This window comes from Argiope bruennichi, chromosome 6 (genome assembly GCF_947563725.1).
Source record: "Argiope bruennichi chromosome 6, qqArgBrue1.1, whole genome shotgun sequence".
Lineage (NCBI taxonomy): Eukaryota > Metazoa > Arthropoda > Arachnida > Araneae > Araneidae > Argiope > Argiope bruennichi.
This window is the reverse complement of record NC_079156.1, coordinates 122,580,777-122,599,711: the sequence shown is the minus strand read 5'-3', so window position 1 is coordinate 122,599,711 and position 18,935 is coordinate 122,580,777. Positions and strand designations below refer to the sequence as shown.

Genomic DNA, 18,935 nt, shown 5'->3' with positions numbered 1-18,935 from the left:
CCGTTGCTCAGACTGATTAATAATAGTTTACACCGCTTAGTGGTGCTTTTTTAACAGTGGCGTGCCTGCTCATTGTTTGATGTGAAGAGCATGCATTTGCTACATTTCTTTTTTCTATCTATATAAAATATCTGTATTCACGTAGAAGCCTTCTCTGATGCATTAACTCAAATTGCTCTTTGTTGATTTTTGCTTTCTTGTTTATGAAGTATACAAAGAATAAATTGTAATAATCGAAAAATTCAAATTTAAGATGATGATTAATTTTCACATTCAGACTTTCTGAATTCTGAAACACGTGTTTGTGGAATCATGTTTGTTTGTTGCTCTATCTCTGAACACAATAAGTCAAAAGTGCGTTGAGCCAGATGGATGAAATTTGGTATATGAAATTGCGATCAAATATATAGATTTTAATCAAATTTTGAACTAAATCTATCCACAGACAATTTGTCTGGTTGGCTATTCTAGCACAAGTGAACTCCGTAACTACAAAACGCAAAGAGCTGGGCAGATAAACGTGTTTAGCAACTGGAACATAATCACTTATAAAATTTTGAATCAAATATGTCTGTCTGTCTGTACATACCTTCGCATGTATGTTAACACAATGATTTAAATCAATTAACTACGACTGTACTACAATTGTCTTGTGACTGCAACTGTAGTTTCGTGACAAATTTTGCTGTCAATACACTGGCAAACATGTGTACAAAAATATAAATTCTTTCAAAAGATTCAGTGCTAGATTCACGCTGCAGATGCTAGATTCATGTTGCAGATTTATATCTCGTAACTTTATCAACCGATGCAATGCAAGATATTATCTGTTTTACCCAAGGTCCACACATTTATAAGGATAAAAGAAAGTGAAACCTTTGTCGAATAGTATGAGAGCATAAGACCACTCCACACTTCAGAAGTTTTTCGCCAAATTTGTTGATTTCTATCAAATTTTGAACAAAATCCATCCACAGACAGACAGACCATCCAAAACTGTCTGTCTGGCTATTCTAGCAAAAGTGAACTCGATCACTTCAAAATGCTAATAGATGGATAAATAAAATTTAGCATACAGGTTTGGCAACTAGAACATAATCACTTATAAAATTTTGAATCAAATCTGTATGTCTGTCTGTACTTTGAAAAGAAGTTTGTTTGTTTGGCTGTCCGAAAATTACAGCGATGGATAGTAAGGGAGCGTCTCCCGATACCTTTCCCACTTTATGCTCATTACACTGTTTAAATAACCAGCAGGTTATAATTGCAGGGGCATGAAACGTTGTTGTGTGTCCGAAAATTAATACGGTACTATAAAAAAAATCTAAAAAATAAAATTTAGTACACAGGTTTAGCATCTAAAGTATAGGTGCATATCAAATTTAGAATCAGATTTCTTGCACACTATCCTAATGTGGTCACAACCTATAATTTATTAAAATCTAAATTAATATATAAAATTGTTTTTAAAAGTTTGATTTAAAAGCCTTCTTTCATTGCAAGTATTTTGAATGTTTCTTTCACCATTGATTTTCTTGAAGACTGCAATGTTTCGTGGTACAACATTCGTGTATAAATCCCCCTTATGGTCTGGCTCTATACTTAGATATGCACCAAATGAATCCATGAAATTCTTCTAAGAAAATTGTATTTAAAAACTTTATATCTCATTACAAAAGTGTTGAACATTACTTTCTTCGTTAATTCTTCTAAAGGGTGCAATTGTTTGTGTTCGCAGGGCTGCCCAGCGGCTGAACCTGTCCGCCAAGAAGAAGAAGCGTGACCCCGAGAGACATGTGTTCCGCACCAACTTCAGGGACATCATTAAGACGCATCCTCCTCCCGTTCCCCCGGGGCTGCTCAGGATAACTGGACGCAAAGAAGTCACCGGAGTGGGAAAGGTGAGAGAAAGTCTTAATCAGGGGGCTACTTAGGAAGCCTTTTATTCGGTCTCGGACTGTAAATAATTGGATAATGGATTTGAAACAGAAAGCAATGGTTTTTTTAATTCATTGGATGTGCCAACTTGCATGATTTCTGATGGGCTTTAGCTATTTAAAATTATTGTATTAGCTGAAGTTGACAATAAGCTCAAAGCTATTATTTTTTGTGAATTATTGTAGATTATCATTGCTGATTATTATTGTGAATAATGAAGAGTAAACAAGAAAATCGCTAAAATGTTGTATAATTATCGATACCCTAATATAGAAGGTAAACCAGGGTATGCAAATATCTAGGCATCTTACGCATACTGGAGCTTGGCGATCTTGGCATCGTATGCATAATGAAACTTGGCATGAGTAATTGCTTTTTCTTTATAGTCGCAGAACTTATTTTGTGATTTTCAATTTACGCCAAAGATAATTTACGAAGATAATAAGTTTTCTTGATGATTTTCAGATTATGCCATGATCGTCAAGTTTCTTAATACCTAATATGCCAAGGTCGCCAAGTTCCATTATGCATAAGATGCCAAGAGTTGCATATTCAGATGTACTTGCCGGTTTTTAGATTACGCCAAGATCCCTAAACCATACTGAACAGAAGATGCCAAGTACCATTATAGATGAGATGCGAAAATAATCAAGTTCTATTATACATAAGATACAAAAATCATCAAGTTCTATTATACATAAAATGCAAAGATCATCAAGTTCTATTATACATAAGATACAAAAATCATCAAGTTCTATTATACATAAAATGCAAAGATCATCAAGTTCTATTATACATAAGATACAAAAATCATCAAGTTCTATTATACATAAAATGCAAAGATCATCAAGTTCTATTATACATAAGATACAAAAATCATCAAGTTCTATTATACATAAAATGCAAAGATCATCAAGTTCTATTATACATAAGATACAAAAATCATCAAGTTCTATTATACATAAAATGCAAAGATCATCAAGTTCTATTATACATAAGATACAAAAATCATCAAGTTCTATTATACATAAAATGCAAAGATCATCAAGTTCTATTATACATAAGATACAAAAATCATCAAGTTCTATTATACATAAAATGCAAAGATCATCAAGTTCTATTATACATAAGATACAAAAATCATCAAGTTCTATTATACATAAAATGCAAAGATCATCAAGTTCTATTATACATAAGATACAAAAATCATCAAGTTCTATTATACATAAAATGCAAAGATCATCAAGTTCTATTATACATAAGATACAAAAATCATCAAGTTCTATTATACATAAAATGCAAAGATCATCAAGTTCTATTATACATAAGATACAAAAATCATCAAGTTCTATTATACATAAAATGCAAAGATCATCAAGTTCTATTATACATAAGATACAAAAATCATCAAGTTCTATTATACATAAAATGCAAAGATCATCAAGTTCTATTATACATAAGATACAAAAATCATCAAGTTCTATTATACATAAAATGCAAAGATCATCAAGTTCTATTATACATAAGATACAAAAATCATCAAGTTCTATTATACATAAAATGCAAAGATCATCAAGTTCTATTATACATAAGATACAAAAATCTTCAAATTCTATATACATAAGATACACAGATCTTGAAGTTCTATTAAACATAAGATCCGAAGATCATTAAACTCCATTTTATACACTACATTTTCGCTTAAAACATGTTTAAAATCATATACAATACATGAATGCTACTATGAATTTAAAATACTATTATAATCTATCTTAGAGTCAAGAAATAAGTTATTTAAAAGAATTAATTATGCAGTTTTCTTCTCTTTACGATTTAATAACTTCCAGGATATTTTAAAAAGAATATATAGAAAAGAAAAACAAATTATTATATATGTAAAACTTTATTTATATGTAGATACTACTTATATATGCGACTTATAGGATGAAACCAATTTAGTATATAATTTGAGAAGGAAGATTTCATATGCTGCTATTAATCTTCTAAAAAAATGGAAATTTTGCAGAATAATTACATTAAATCACGATGAAACCACGCAGAGGGATCACAAAATTTCAAGATTTTGTTAAACAATGAATAGTAAAAAGGCTTCATAATATTATAACTTTTATTATTAATTTATTATTATTATATTTATTATACTTCAGGTACATAGAAATACATGAGGACATAATTATCAATAGACTGCAAATTATTCTATTCACACACAAAACCATAAGAATTCTTAACACATTTTCTGACTTAAATTTATTATAAAACTTACTACTAATTCTATTAGCAAATTTATTTTCCTCCCTGAGAATTATATATTGTATAGCATTTGAATCCATTCGAGAGCTGCACCTAATCTAATTTAGTAGATATTATCTATCAACAAATCTAGCTTGAACACAAACCGAATTATCATAATTGAATTCCTTAGTATAGAGACAGATTCTGTCAGCTGATTATGTTTATTTTCATCTGTTTTCATGAACACAATATTCTCTTTTAAACATTTATTATTTCTGTTCAAATGAGATTACAATTCTTTCATATGCTTGTGAAATAGGCAATGCTTCCTCGCTTTTTTATTCAAAATGGTAGATAAAAATTACATTTAGAAAACAATTTATACTTGATATCAATGTCATTGTCTGGTTAGCAAATTAAGAATAGATAACAATTTAATGGCCTAACGTCCGTTCCTTTTATTGTGTAAATCTACCTTTGTTATGTAGTCAAACATTAAAGCATCATGATACATTATTAAAAACATAAGTGTCTCACTAATTTATTTTCGTACTTTACATTGCCTGCCGTGACAAAGAAATTTCAAAGAAATATATGACAAAGAAATATATATATATATATATATATATATAAATGTAACATATTTTGGTTTAAGTAGAATTCAGGTTTAAGTAGGAAACAGTGAAGAGACTTATTTTTAATTTCGTTTTATTCTCTCTTTAATATCCATCTAGGAAAAGCAATTTATTTACAAGCAGACGCACCGCGGCACAAAAGCAGAAGTATCAAAGAATCGAAGAAGGGACGAACAAATGCTCCCTAGTCTTATATAAGATAGGATTTCTGGCCATGCGCCAATCCAATACACGTGGTGACCACCTTTGACACCTTTTCAGGGGCACCGAAGTATCACTTTCATTTGAAGCTTAGTTCTGATGGCTAATTATTTTTTACAGAGGAATTATTTAAGCCGAAAGTGGAGTTGGATCTCGAAATAAGAGAATATTTTACTATGGTATAAATTAAGAGTTTAAAATATCACACACAAAATTAAATCCTAATTCATTTCCTCATTTTTATCTTAATTTAACCCATGTTAATTATTTAAGTCAGAATTTCAGTATCATTATTTCCTGCTCCCATTCCATCTTATTTTTTTTATTTAATTAATGCTACAGAAGCTCTGTAAAATGGCTGAAATCAGCAGTTCTCACGCTGAGAGAGAAGGGATAAAAATCTGTCAGTTTAAACAAATTATCTTAAAAGGTATCTAAATTTCAATTGCCTAAATCGACACGTGTAAAGAATCTCATAGTATATAATCATGGGGATAAATATTTCTGCCTCTTTCGCTTTTTTCGCTCTTGTGTTATGATGTATATTGACATACCACGTCACTTCTTGCTTGTACATAAAGTATGCCTCCCGTAATGGAATAAAGCGAAGTTTAAATTTTTTAAGGTGCTTCTCTGCCAGCATTCAAAAGAAAACTACGTAGTCGTATTGTAATCATTGAAAAGTGGCTTGTGTGTGTATCTTAAAACGGTGTAAAAATTAGCTTTGTGCAGTGATATTTAGACAGTTTTTGTGGAAAAAATAAAAACATTTAATTATTTATTACGCAAAAAAATCTAATTAAAAAATTATAGACCAAGATTACATTACATATTTGAATGCATACGCATTTTATAAATTTAAATAAATAATTCTTGTATACATACATACATAAATTTATTTCGTATATCTCGGAAACGGCTCTAACGATTTCGATCAAAATTTATATTTAGATAAGGTTTTGTTTTTCAACTTTATCTATATAGGTGTCTTTCCTGAAAAAATAGGATTTTACATTAAAAAAACGCTTTTGTAACTAATTATTAGAGCCTTTTTTCTATCTGCTCTCATGCTGACAATATCATACAGAGCCATTTCTCTCGTTTTGATAGCTTACTGGCACCTCAAAATTTTGTGAGAGGGCGCTATATGACATTATCTGAATACGAATAGGTTTGGCTCACATCCAATAGCAGCAATGCAATTATGGTGTTAACCAATCAACTTATCGTACATGGAACATTGCAGTTTCATAAAACAAACACGTTTTTACAAAAAAAATTACCGGAAGTTTGATATCTACCTGATCTCTCTCTGAAGTTTGATGTTCTACCATATTTAAGTGATACTTTTTCAGACAAAGGTAATTTTCTCTCTTGAGGAATTGTTACTTTATGGGAACTATACAAATAGATTTTTCATCCATTTGATTAAATCTCGATTAACATTTATATGGTAAAGGACTTTTTTTTAATGAGTGCATCACGTGGTATATTAAAATACCTTTTTCTGATATTTATTCTCGTTTTCCAACAGGTGAAGGTGATGCTTCGCATGTGCCCTTCTGCTGAAGGGGCTGGGGCGGAAGCTTCCTACATGACTGTGGATAGTCGGAAGAAACAGGTCACCCTCTACGATCCAACAGTTTGTGGTCAAGACACTACTTCCGGTTCGGGTGAAAGGACAGGAGGGGTTGCAGCTCCCAAAATGTTCGCTTTCGACGCCATTTTTTCGCCAGATGACAATCAGGTAAACGAAGAGCAATTTATAAAAGTTTAAATGTGATAATTGATTTATAATTCGATTTGCAATAAATGATGTAAATGGAATGGTGTTGGTGGTTTTGACCTCTTCGAACTTATCTTATCCAGACTAGTGCTTAGATCATAAAAAAGAACTGTGGTTAGATATCTGGGATATAACTACCACTCAGTTTACAAAAGTCTTACAAAAGATAGCCTATTTTCAGGTGGAAAATTCAGGAGAATTGCCTTGCATTCGTTTGGCTTAGTGAAAAATTAGGAAAACTTCTTAGCTGCAATAAGACCGAAGCGAAAGATTTGTTCATAAAGCTCATATCTAATTGCGTATCCAAGTTGTATTCACTCATATTCTGTAGCCATATCAGATTATGCCTTAACCCAAAAGGAGTAGAAAATTAGTGGGCTACAGGTTTTCTACAACAATGATAGAAAAAATTTCTTTCTTCAAACTAAAAATAATTACATGCCAAATATAATATCTACCAATTATCTGCGAAATTTGAAATAAGGGAATAAGTGAAATCTCGGAAGATAAGGGATACAAGAAAAATTCCCAAAATAATTAGAAAAAATTACAGATAAATTCGAAAATGTTTTTAAATAATTTTTAATGTACAATAGTTAGCTTACATACACAGTTTTGACTTAATAAATAGTAGATTAGACAAAACAATCAATCATTAAAACATCCTTTTTCCCATTTTGAATTTTTTGTAACTGAATTTCTTATTTTTGATATTTATTTTTATTCTGGCATTTAACATTTTACAAGATATACTTTATGAAACTAAATATCTTAAATGTCGTTTTATTTCTTCTTCAACAGTAGAAGTCGAAGAAGAAGAAGAAATTACAAACAAAAACCGTTGGAATTTGGGTTTTATCGGTTGTACCATCTTCTAAAATCGACTAAATTCACTTTATCGCCTCACTTCTATCTTTTTGACTTTTGAAAAATAACTTCGCGGTTGCAGCAGAAATTTATCATCTTTAAAAGAGTGCAAAACTTGATTAAGCCACTACAAAAACACAAAAAGCAAAACGCCTCAATGGCTAAATCCTGAAATATTTAGCCCAATATTATCTATAGCTGAAGGTTTATGTTTGATAAAAGTCATGTATCAGCTATTTGATCCGCCAAGTCCTGGATAAACATTTTCTACCCACTGATTTTTTTTGAACCCAATATCCCTTTTGACAAACACCCTCACAAAAGGGATCCATCTTCTGCAACCTCCCTCCCCTGCTAAACCCCCCGGCAAATTCGTCTCTGTCAGGTCGATCCGTTTCTTTTTAAGCGCCTGCCTGAAACAATCCCAAAAGCCAACACCGATCATCATCTGCCGAAGAACTTTTGACTACATTAGATGAACTAATTAATCTTCTCGCTCTGCAGGATGGTCATTAGATGAGAGCAGACGAGGATTCGTTTGTTTTACAACAATTGGCACTTTAAAAGAATGATTGAGGTTCAACACGTTCGTCGTGGTAGAATTTTTATCGCCATAAAAATTCCAATTAAATCTTCCTCATTTAATGACTTGAATCAGCAATTTAATAAGCTTTTGATACGTTTATATAATATCTGGTAAATTACTGAAAGATTTGAATTGAAAGAATTGTTGAATTGGGAAATTATTGAATTAATAGACTTTATCCATTCCAAAAATCTGAATCAACAATTTCATAAGCTTTTGATACTTTTATATAACGTCTGACGAATTTAGACTTACATTGAAATGTTTTATCGGTATATCCATTTCAATGAACCATGCTAATAAGATGTCACGAATTTTTTTAATTCAGATTACTGCAGAGAGAAATCTGATATATCCTCTTAAAATGAGTATTCTGACTTTTAGATTAAAGCTATAAATCCTGTAGCCTCCAATATACGTTAATGGTGTAGGCTGAAATATTTTTTTAAAACGAGAATCGCGATCTTCAGTTTTCGATTATGTAAAATTGGAATCATCTTTTAAAAATAGAGATCATATCTTAATATTTTAAAATAGGAATTATGACTTTCTGGTTAAATTGGAATGAGATATGAAATTTATTTTTGAAATAGGGATTATGTCAGCTTTCTTCAAAACATTAAAATGGGATTTCTGAGTAGTTGACTCTTTCTTCCTCCTTTATCAATGAATTTAGTTGTGGCCCATGCAACGAGGAGATAAAAAAGCGAAACAAAACTGTCTGCAAGGAGATTAGCAATAACGAAAGATTAGTTCCATCTGAGGGTGAGTGCATCTTCGGATAGAAGGGAGTGAGATATAAAAGTCGCCATTTTCAAGAAAGATATGGTAGAAAACTGTTAAAACGCATCTATATTATTCGTTAGGATAGTTTCTGCACCATTCATTTATTTAATAAAAAAAGAATATTAATAATGAATTTACAGAATCATTCTATTAACGGCAAGCTGTATGAAAAGTTCTTAACTATTATGGTATAGTGGCATATAATAATTGAAATTAATTTTTGATATTATTTATAAAGAATCGTAATAATTATGCTGAAGTTTCTAATTGTCTTTTTTCCTGCATTCCTTTCTCCCACCAAAGTCCAGTGGCGTAAGAAGAATAAATGTTATAAGTCCTACGCCTCTTGTTTTCAAATTTTCCTCCTGTATAACTATACACACCACCAAATAATTATTGTGTCCAATCTTCACCAAATATTGACATCCAGGATATCGATACCCTTTTGCACTCTCATCACTACGCCACTGCCTAAATCCCTTGGAATTAATCTATATCAGACAATCCTTTTCTTTCCATGTGTCGTCCTGAACCAATCCCATCGGCCCTTGTTTTCAAATTTTCCTCTTGTATAACTATATAAATCAACAAAAAATTATTTTCTCCTATCTTTACCAAATACTGATGCCCGGGATATGGATATTCTTTGCTCGTACACCGCTACGCCACTGCCTACATCCCCAGAAATTCTATTATGTCAGAAATTCGTCTATGTCAGACAATCCTTTTCTTTTCATGTGGGTCCTGAACAATTCCCATTGCTCCTTTTTTTCAAATTTTCCTCGTGCATAACTATATAAATCAACAAAAATTATTGTCACCTATCTTTACCAAATACTGACGTCCAGGATATCGATACTCTTTGATCCTTGTTTTCAAATTTTCCACTTATATAGCTATATAAATCAACAAAAAATATGCCTTCTATCTTCACCAAATAGTGTCGTTCAGGATATCGAAACTCTTTGCTCCCCCATCGCTACGCCACTGCCTACATCCGCAGAAATTCGTCTCTGTCAGACGATCCTTTTCTTTTCAAGTGGCGTCCTGAAACAATCCCAAAAGCCAACAACGATCATCATCCTTCGAAGAACTTTTGACTACATTAGACGGCCTAATTAATCTTTCCGCTCTGCAGGACGGTCATTAGACGAGACAGGACGAGGATCCGTTTGTTTTACAATAATCGACTCAAAAGGAAATGATTGAGGGTCAGAATGTTCGCTATCGACAGAAAAGTCTGGGGAAATGCATTTCAATCAAAGATCTAGAAGTCATTAGAGAGAGGAAAACAGCTCTCATCCTAATGGAAATTGGGACCTGTAGTCATCAGCGTAATTGAACACGGGCTCTTCATGTGAGGATGTTAGATATTAGGTAGTCGGACAAATCAGCTTTTTTGAAATGACATAATGGTCTGGGGCTTTAAATTTATAGAAATTTATTTTATTTACTAATAATACTTGCTGTTTGGGAATCGCCGAGATATCGCGGAGATTGAAAGAAATTTAATTGCTTTTGATGCCCGTTAGTTGTTTGTTGTCGTTTTTGTTCTGCTTGCATTCTATAAAAGAATGCTTGAATAAATTTATAAGTTTCGAATATCCTGCTTGAAATTGTGATTATTTCGTAATATAAAATAAAAAGTTTTTAGTAATTTAATATATAATAAAATGTTCTTTTATGTCAGTTAGTTCTTTACCAACGTTTTTGCTGAGATGTTTTCTAGGGGCTGTAAGTTATTATTCGATATGAATACATTTAAGTAAATTTTAGGGCTTGCATTCTATAAATGAATGTTTGAATAAATTTATATGTGTTAATTGTCAAGTGTCAAATTGTGGTTAATTTATAATATGTTTTTTTTCATATATAATAAAAAAGGTATTTTTTGTTGTATTAAGATACATGTATTTGGTGACAATAAAATAATTTTATAATAATTTAAAACATACAATTTTTAAAGATATTTCGTCGTCATTTGGTTAATTTGTAAATTAATTTATTGGATTAGAAAATTAATTTCCGGAGAATTACATGGGAAACATAACTAAGTGTATCATCTAATTGCACGTTATCTTATGTTTCATGACGTCTTTTTTTGTATTATTATTAAGTGGCGAAATGTATTACAAAATTAAATTGGGGGCAGTATATTTCACATTATCATCTTAAAAGAGTAAGAAACTGTGTCGAACAAAACAAGTGCTACAAATGAGAGCTAAAAATTAATAATTCTCCTTGGGGTAAAAAAAAATCTTTTTTTTTTTTTTTTTTTTCTGTTTCGGTAAAACGTCTAGTTTTATACAAATATATTTATTGCAATCCTATATTTTTCTGCGTTTAATTTTAGCATTATCTAAGTTCAAAATATCGAACTTATTATGAACATGTTTTACATTTAGTACCCGCGCATTATTAATCAGAGAAAAGGGCAGGAATTTTATAACTATTTGTTTTAAACGTTGCAATTCATGTAGGTCACAAAAGTTGCAAAACATTCTACAATGACTCTGCGTATTATTGAAGCTTAAAATATACTTATATTGATCAATATCTTACATTTCATGTCTAAAATTAACAAATCTGTAAGAAGTTTATGTCGTCTGCCTGTCTTGAGTAAAAAGAAGTGCGAGGCAGGAAATAAAAAAATAATAGTGTATTCATGAAGGTCACAAAAGTTGCAATTCATAAAGGTCAAAATTTCAGATATTTTATTTTTCAAAATCAAGTACGACGAGATGGGATGGGATTAGCCAGAAATGCATTATTTCCTGGCTAATATTTACCTTAAAAATGCCATGTTTGAAAACTTTGTCATAAACTGTAAAAAGAAATGATAGGAACCAAAAAAAAAGGGGTGGGGCTGCGCATGCTCACTTTTGATGTTTAAATCGTAAAAACATATATATATATATATGTTCCACCATTTGGTATTTCAGAAGAGGACTTTGGTCTGAATTATAATAGAATTTGCATATTAAAATTGATAAAGAGGCCATCGAAGTAAATTAAAACTGAAAACAAATCAAGATGATAACGAGAAAAAAGTAAGGAATACATAAAATTACATAATAGCGTTGTACGTATTTCTATGTATTTCAGAGTTCTAGTAAGAATTCGGCGAAATCAAATATTTTTCAGCTAAGAATACAGTTTTATTGCACATAATATCGATTACTGATGGTTAAAAAAATATACGACCTAATGTGAAATAAAAGCAGATCGTACAGACCGGATCCTATGAATGCTCACTTTCAACCCCACCCAGGCCATTAAACACATTCTTTCCTTTTATACCAAACCCAACAAATACAATTTTTATGGCATCAAGTAGAGGTTAGAATTTTATGATCATTTTTTATGTTTTGTTCCATGTACATCTGTAAAATTTATTACAGGAAAGAGAAATTAGAGAAAAAATATTGTGCATATTTGCGATAAGTTTTATAATGTTTGACTTAAATGCAGGTAACATAGAATCATTCATTTGTTCAGTATGAATACATTCGTTTTATAATATGCAAGCCATAGACATAAAATATAGATTCAATTTTTTAGAAAAAAGTGAAAACATTGGCTTCAGATAAGCTTCAAAGATAGGCTAAAGTGAAAATATAGGCTTCAGATAAGCTTCAAATATAAGCTAAAGTGAAAATATAAGCTTCAGATAAGCTTCAAATATAGGCTAAAGTGAAAATATAGGCTTCAGATGAAAACATCTAAAATACCAATTTTAGTTTTTGATAAGACTAGTTGTTTTAAAAAGCAAATAATTCCTTATTTTATCGTGTTGAAGCGCAGTAAAATAAGGAATACTCGATTTCACTTTACTATTGAATTCATACCTTCGTAATGACTACCTTATAGAAAAACTTATATGGTTACTGCCTCTGAATTATGATGATAATGAATATGATCGATAATATTTTTAATTAAATTTTAATTGAAGTTTCCATTAGTATAGATGCAATGTATTTACAAAAAAGAAGAGCAAAAGGGATCTTATTGTTTACAAGCATTTAAATTTGATAAATTTTTAAGAAAAAAAAATTCTGTTTGTAGTTTTATTTCATTAAACCGAGCAAAATTTTTCGCTTTCACGTCTGATATTTTTAGTTTATTGGCAATTACAAATATAAGTATTTTTTTAAATCTAAAAATTCTGATATTTATTTGGGCTTTGAGATATTTTCAAGGAATTTCGTATATTTTAAGCATGACATCATCCAAATTTCCGTTATTTATTTCCCGGAAAGTTTCACTAATTGGTGAGACTATTGCTATTTTTATTTTTATAACTATTTTATTATATATAAGTAAAAACATGAAATTGTTATTAATTTTCAAAAAAATATATTTTGAATTTTGGTAGAAATTTTAACTAGTTCGTGTTTAACTTGAAATTAAACTAATAGAATATAATAGAATGCAACTAATAGAATATAAATATGGTTCATATTTTATATTTAAAATAAACTTTTTTTTATCTTTTTTCAAGGTATTTATGATATTCAAAGCACACAAAAAAATTGTTTCAGCATTTCGTAAGCTTGAAGTCATTCAAGTGTTGAAATGTATTTCTATAAATTTTGATTTTCACGTGACACAATTGCCTGTTTTTATTGTAGTTAGTTAATTTAATTTCAAGTTAGTTTGTTAAAAGAAATTAAATGATATAAATGCATAAGGCATATTTTTTACAAAATTATTGCATACATATTAAAATGAAAAACATTTAAAAAATAAATTCCCTTTATTACATTTTTTTTAAGTTGATATTTTGAAACTTAAAAGCATTCTCTAAGATTAAATGTTCTAACGTGAATGGAAGTTTTAATATAAATTTGGCTGACAGTAAATGTATGCTGAAATTATCTTAATAGCATCATATACATTGCTACATTTAAATATATGAAGCATAACCAAAAAATCTTTGTGCTATTTAGAATTTTGGTCATTAAGCCGACATGTTTCCATCTTGCTCTAATGTTTCCAACATAAGCCATATAAAAACTTTCTAAGGCATGTATTGTGTAGAAATGTCTCTAAATTATTTCATTACTTATATAATTATTATAACCAACAACTAAAATGATTTAAAAGTGCAACGTCTCAACATCAACATCTGCTCAAAATGGTGAAATGAAATTATTTATTACACCAGAGATTTTATCGTATAACTTTAAATGAGCAATTCTTGTAAATATTAAAATTTATTTCGTGTATCACGGAAATGGCTCTAATGATTTTGAGTCAAATTTTATATTTAGATAAGGTTTCGCTTTTTAAGTTTATCTATATATCCTGAAAATTAAAAACGCGATTTTGCACCAAAAGAAAACATGTTTTTATAAATAACTATTAGAGCATTTTTCTATCTTCTGTCGTGCTGACAATGTCATATAGCACTATCTCGTAAATTTTTGTGGTATACATATTGTTGCCATATGATGATAACCTACTGGTACCTTAAAATTCCGTGAGATGGTGCTATATGACATTATCCGAATATGAATATGTTCGGCTCATATCCAATAGCAACAATGCAGTTATTGTGTTAACCGGCCAACTTGTCGTACGAGTAATGTTTCCGAATTTGGGCACCATGTCAATGTTGTATATGTTTTTCTTTGGTTATACCAAAGAACTCATACGGTTTATGTGTATTTGTAGCCAACCTGTGCATTTCACAATGTTTAGGAAACTTTTGAGAAAAACATTTAATTTATGTAGCGAAGACTCATCTCAAGAAAATTTGAAGAATATATCTAGATATTTTCTCCCCCACCCCACTCCACTATTTTACACACACACACACACACACACACACACATATATATATATATATATATATATATATATATATATATATATATATATATATATATATATATATATATATATATATATATATATATATAATATCTGCGAAGCAGAATGTAGGTTCGAAGACATAGAAGAGATATTTTGCATTTTTAAATTCGCTTTAATCCACCCCGGGAAGGCATAATATTTTTACAAGAAGGCGTAGACAAGGCACGTCCCCTCCCTTTGCTTCACAAAAGCAGAAGTTGGGAAGAAGCGAGAAATAAATTATCCTTCGTCTTATATAATATGAGATATTGATAGGAAAATATTTTTAATAGTGCTAATATATTATTAAGATTTTGATAGAGATTTATGACGCATGTCAATCACAAGAAAGAGAAACACAGGGATCTTTTAAATAGAATGTGTTTACTGGACATTTTTCTATTCCTTTACGCGCAGCGTGGGAACCGCTGATAAAGCATTTTACAAAACTTCTCTTGAATTAATTAAGTAAAAATATGGAATCGGATCAGGAAATAAGACAATGAAATTACTATTGGCTAAATCAAGATAAAGCTTTGGAAATTAATTTGGATTTAAATTAGAGTTTAATATATATATATATATATAAAGAACAACCTTTGTACTTGATATATTTGATAAAAATACCTTTGTTGCCCTCGAATTTATTTCCACCTGTTTTTTTTTTACCACACATTAGAATATTCAATTTAAACAACGCAGACAAATTAACCCGTTTTATAGCAAAAATCCATTCGAAATACAAAATTTCTTTTATGTTTAAAAACCAATGAGCATACTTACATCATTCTTTCATTTTTTTCCCCTCTGCTAATAAAAAAAAAAAAAAACCCTGCTAAAGAAAAAGGAAGCGAAAAAAAAAATACCACCTTGCAGTAATTAACGCAAATTGTGCTGTAATCTTATTAACTCCGAGTGATTGGCAGCACGTTCCCTCCAATCAGTTTCCAGCCAATTTCGGACGACTTACTCCACTGACGATGGAGTCTAGATGGAGCATATGACGTAAAATCTTTGGGCTCCTTCCTAATTGCCTACGACACATGGCGATGAAAGAATGGGAAATAATCGATTGCATTTCTTTTTTTGTTCCGCAGGCTGAAGTGTGCTCTAGCTCGTTGTGTGACGTTATCACTTCTGTGGTCGGAGGATCCGATGGGTGTCTTTTCGTCTACGGTCATTCCAAATTAGGTGAGTTGGTCAATCCCTGTGATGTGTCTTTTAAATGGTTTTGTTTTGCGTTGTGTCTACAGTCACTTTTGACCATGGTATTATAAACACATGTGAATAAAATGCTATAAACGGGGGAATAATCTCTATTTCCATTAATAATAAAGTTGGAGTGTATATTAGCACTTTACAGTATAGACCTAGAGCTACCAAATTTGGTACAGATATACCATCCAAGATGCGAATTTCGCACTTTGAATCGATTTTTTAAAACATTTTAATTAGAATTTAAAAAAGTGGGGTATACGGAAGAATTATGTCTATCTCAATTAATATTAAAAAGGAATATCGTATGTATGTGTGTTGGCACTCTACAAGGCATTCCGTTGAACCTAGAGCTGCCAAATTTGGCGGAGATATAATTTGAAGAGTGGGGGAACGTACAACTTACACCTATTATTTTAAATTTTATTTAGAATTTTTTGATAGTACAAATGAAAGAATAATAGCTATTTCTATTAATGTGTGAATGCGTGTGTATCTGAACATTAGCACTCTATAGGACACTCCGTTGGACCTAGAATTACCAAATTTGGCACATATATACTTTGATGGATGGGATTGTACACTTTAGGCCTGTTATTTTAAATTTTTTATTTGTGATTATTCCTCCAATGACATTAGGAAGTTTCCTATTTGGAAATCCTCATTATTAAAGTAAAGAAATTCAGAATTGATGATTGAAGTTATAATAAATGTTTCCAGTGAGGAATTTGACCCTTACTTAAAGTTCGCTCGTTTGATTCACGAAATATTTTATTCATATCAGTCCTTGAACACTAGACTAGATTAAAAGTAATAGTACGCTAGACTAAATTTCCATGAAGTATGATTTTATTCACAACAGTCCTTGGCCATTAAACTAAATTTCCACGAAATGTGATTTTATTCACATCAGTCCTTGAACACTAGACTAAATTTCCACGAAATATGATTTTATGCATATGAGTCCTTGGATAGTAGGCTAAATTTCCACAAAATATGATTCTATTCACATCAGTCGTTGAACACTAGACGAAATTTCCAAGAAATATGATTTTATTCACATCAGTCTTTGAGCACTAGACTAAATTTGCACGAAATATGATTTTATTCACATAAATCCTTGGGCACTAGACTAAATTAACACTCTGACTGTAACGCTGAATTTCTTACAATGTAATTTATATGAGCCCGCCGGTCACTCCCACGGCAGTCACGTTGATAATAGTTATAAGGTACTAGACTAGATATTCATGAAATATGACTTTTATTCTTATCAATTCTTAGACACTATGCTAGATTTTCTTGAAATATGATTCAATGCATATCAACAGAACTCGTTATATTTTTGATCCTGATATGTCTTCTTTCTAATAAATTAGCACTTAAAATATTTTACAAAATTGTCGAACTTTAAATTAACTTCCAGACTATGTGAGTCATTAGTTATCTTTTTATTCACTTTTTTTTAAAAAAAAATCTTTATTTAAAATGGAATATTGAAGTTGCTCATTCTTCACTATTTCACTTTCTTGAGTTATGATATTTTATATGATTTTATATTCCTGATGATAATACGCTACTTTAATATTTCCAAAGTTCAATTTTAATCAATCGATTAATTTAGCTACATCTTTACGAGTAGCGACACCTTTATAACGAAATTGACAATTAAGTTTCCATAATTTTTGTAATAATGAATTATATTAAAGAGTGGGAAAAATGTAAGGTTATTTTTAGTACAATAGTCCTGTAGATTTAAAAAAATATATATTTTATTAAATGTATTTATAAAATCAATGTCTCCAATAAGTTTCCAGCATTTCTTATTTGATAATTATTGTTGATGGTACTTCTTTCAGGTAAAACGAATACCATGATTGGCAACAGCAACTCCGTTCAAGAGCTTGGAGTCATACCATGCGCCATCTGGTGGCTCTTCCGGGCAATCAATGAGCACAAACACAGAACAGGTGCAAGGTTCTCGGTTCGAGTTTCCGCCCTCGAAGTGTCAGGGAAAGTGGAAGAACTGAGGGATCTGCTTGCAGATTATGCAGCAGGTGGGTACACTTTAATTTTGCATACATTTGTGCAATTTAGAAAAGAATTAAAATAAAAAAAAATGTTAGCTCCTTAATTTAAATGTAATTTATGCTTTTTAAATAGAATTAATATTATCTACTCTGTTTTATAATTTAATAATAATTAATATATTAGTATAATTATTAAAAAGGAAATAATTACAAAGACATTTATGACAATTTTATGTTAAACAGGAGTGAATACCAAGCGGGAAACAATACTAACCATTATTTTATATATGATGAAGTAAAATGAACATTTAAAAAGCATCCCGAAATAAGAAATGCAAAAATAAAAGACCTTATACATATTAAGTGATAATGAAGTGAAGACAGAATTTTAAAGATCCATCTTTGGAAAACTGTATTAAAAATGCGATACCATAATTATCGTGACTTTCTCCGGGAAAAGGATTATGGGTAAACGTCACGAATGGGATTACAGCGAAGGGAATAAAAATTAGATAAAATCTTAGATGAAATGTACTGTTATGTCTAATTGACTGGTGTACAGCTCTGGAGAAATTCGAGATGAAGTTTGGCCTGGATGTTCAATTTTAATAAGGATAATTATTAAAAAAATAATGGATTGGTTTTAAAAGTCAGAACAGTTCGGAGAAAAAATAAATTTTATATAATACTTATATTTGAGACAGTGTAAAACATATTTTTTTTTTAAATGAAATGAGCTTTTTAAAATCCTAAACTTTTATGAAAAGTAAATTGAAAACAAC

At 30.4% G+C, this 18,935-nt stretch overlaps 1 protein-coding gene across 2 annotated transcripts in view; it reads left to right on the top strand.

Moving 5' to 3' along the window:
• LOC129971538 (uncharacterized) overlaps nucleotides 1–18,935 on the top strand; it is a 330,900-nt gene that overhangs the window by 286,561 nt on the left and 25,404 nt on the right. For both annotated transcript variants that reach the window (XM_056085406.1, XM_056085407.1), the window contains 4 exons: nucleotides 1,739–1,901; nucleotides 6,562–6,774; nucleotides 16,006–16,099; nucleotides 17,983–18,180. In XM_056085406.1, the coding sequence (XP_055941381.1) occupies nucleotides 1,739–1,901; nucleotides 6,562–6,774; nucleotides 16,006–16,099; nucleotides 17,983–18,180 (668 nt within the window). The remainder of the gene's footprint in view (nucleotides 1–1,738; nucleotides 1,902–6,561; nucleotides 6,775–16,005; nucleotides 16,100–17,982; nucleotides 18,181–18,935) is intronic.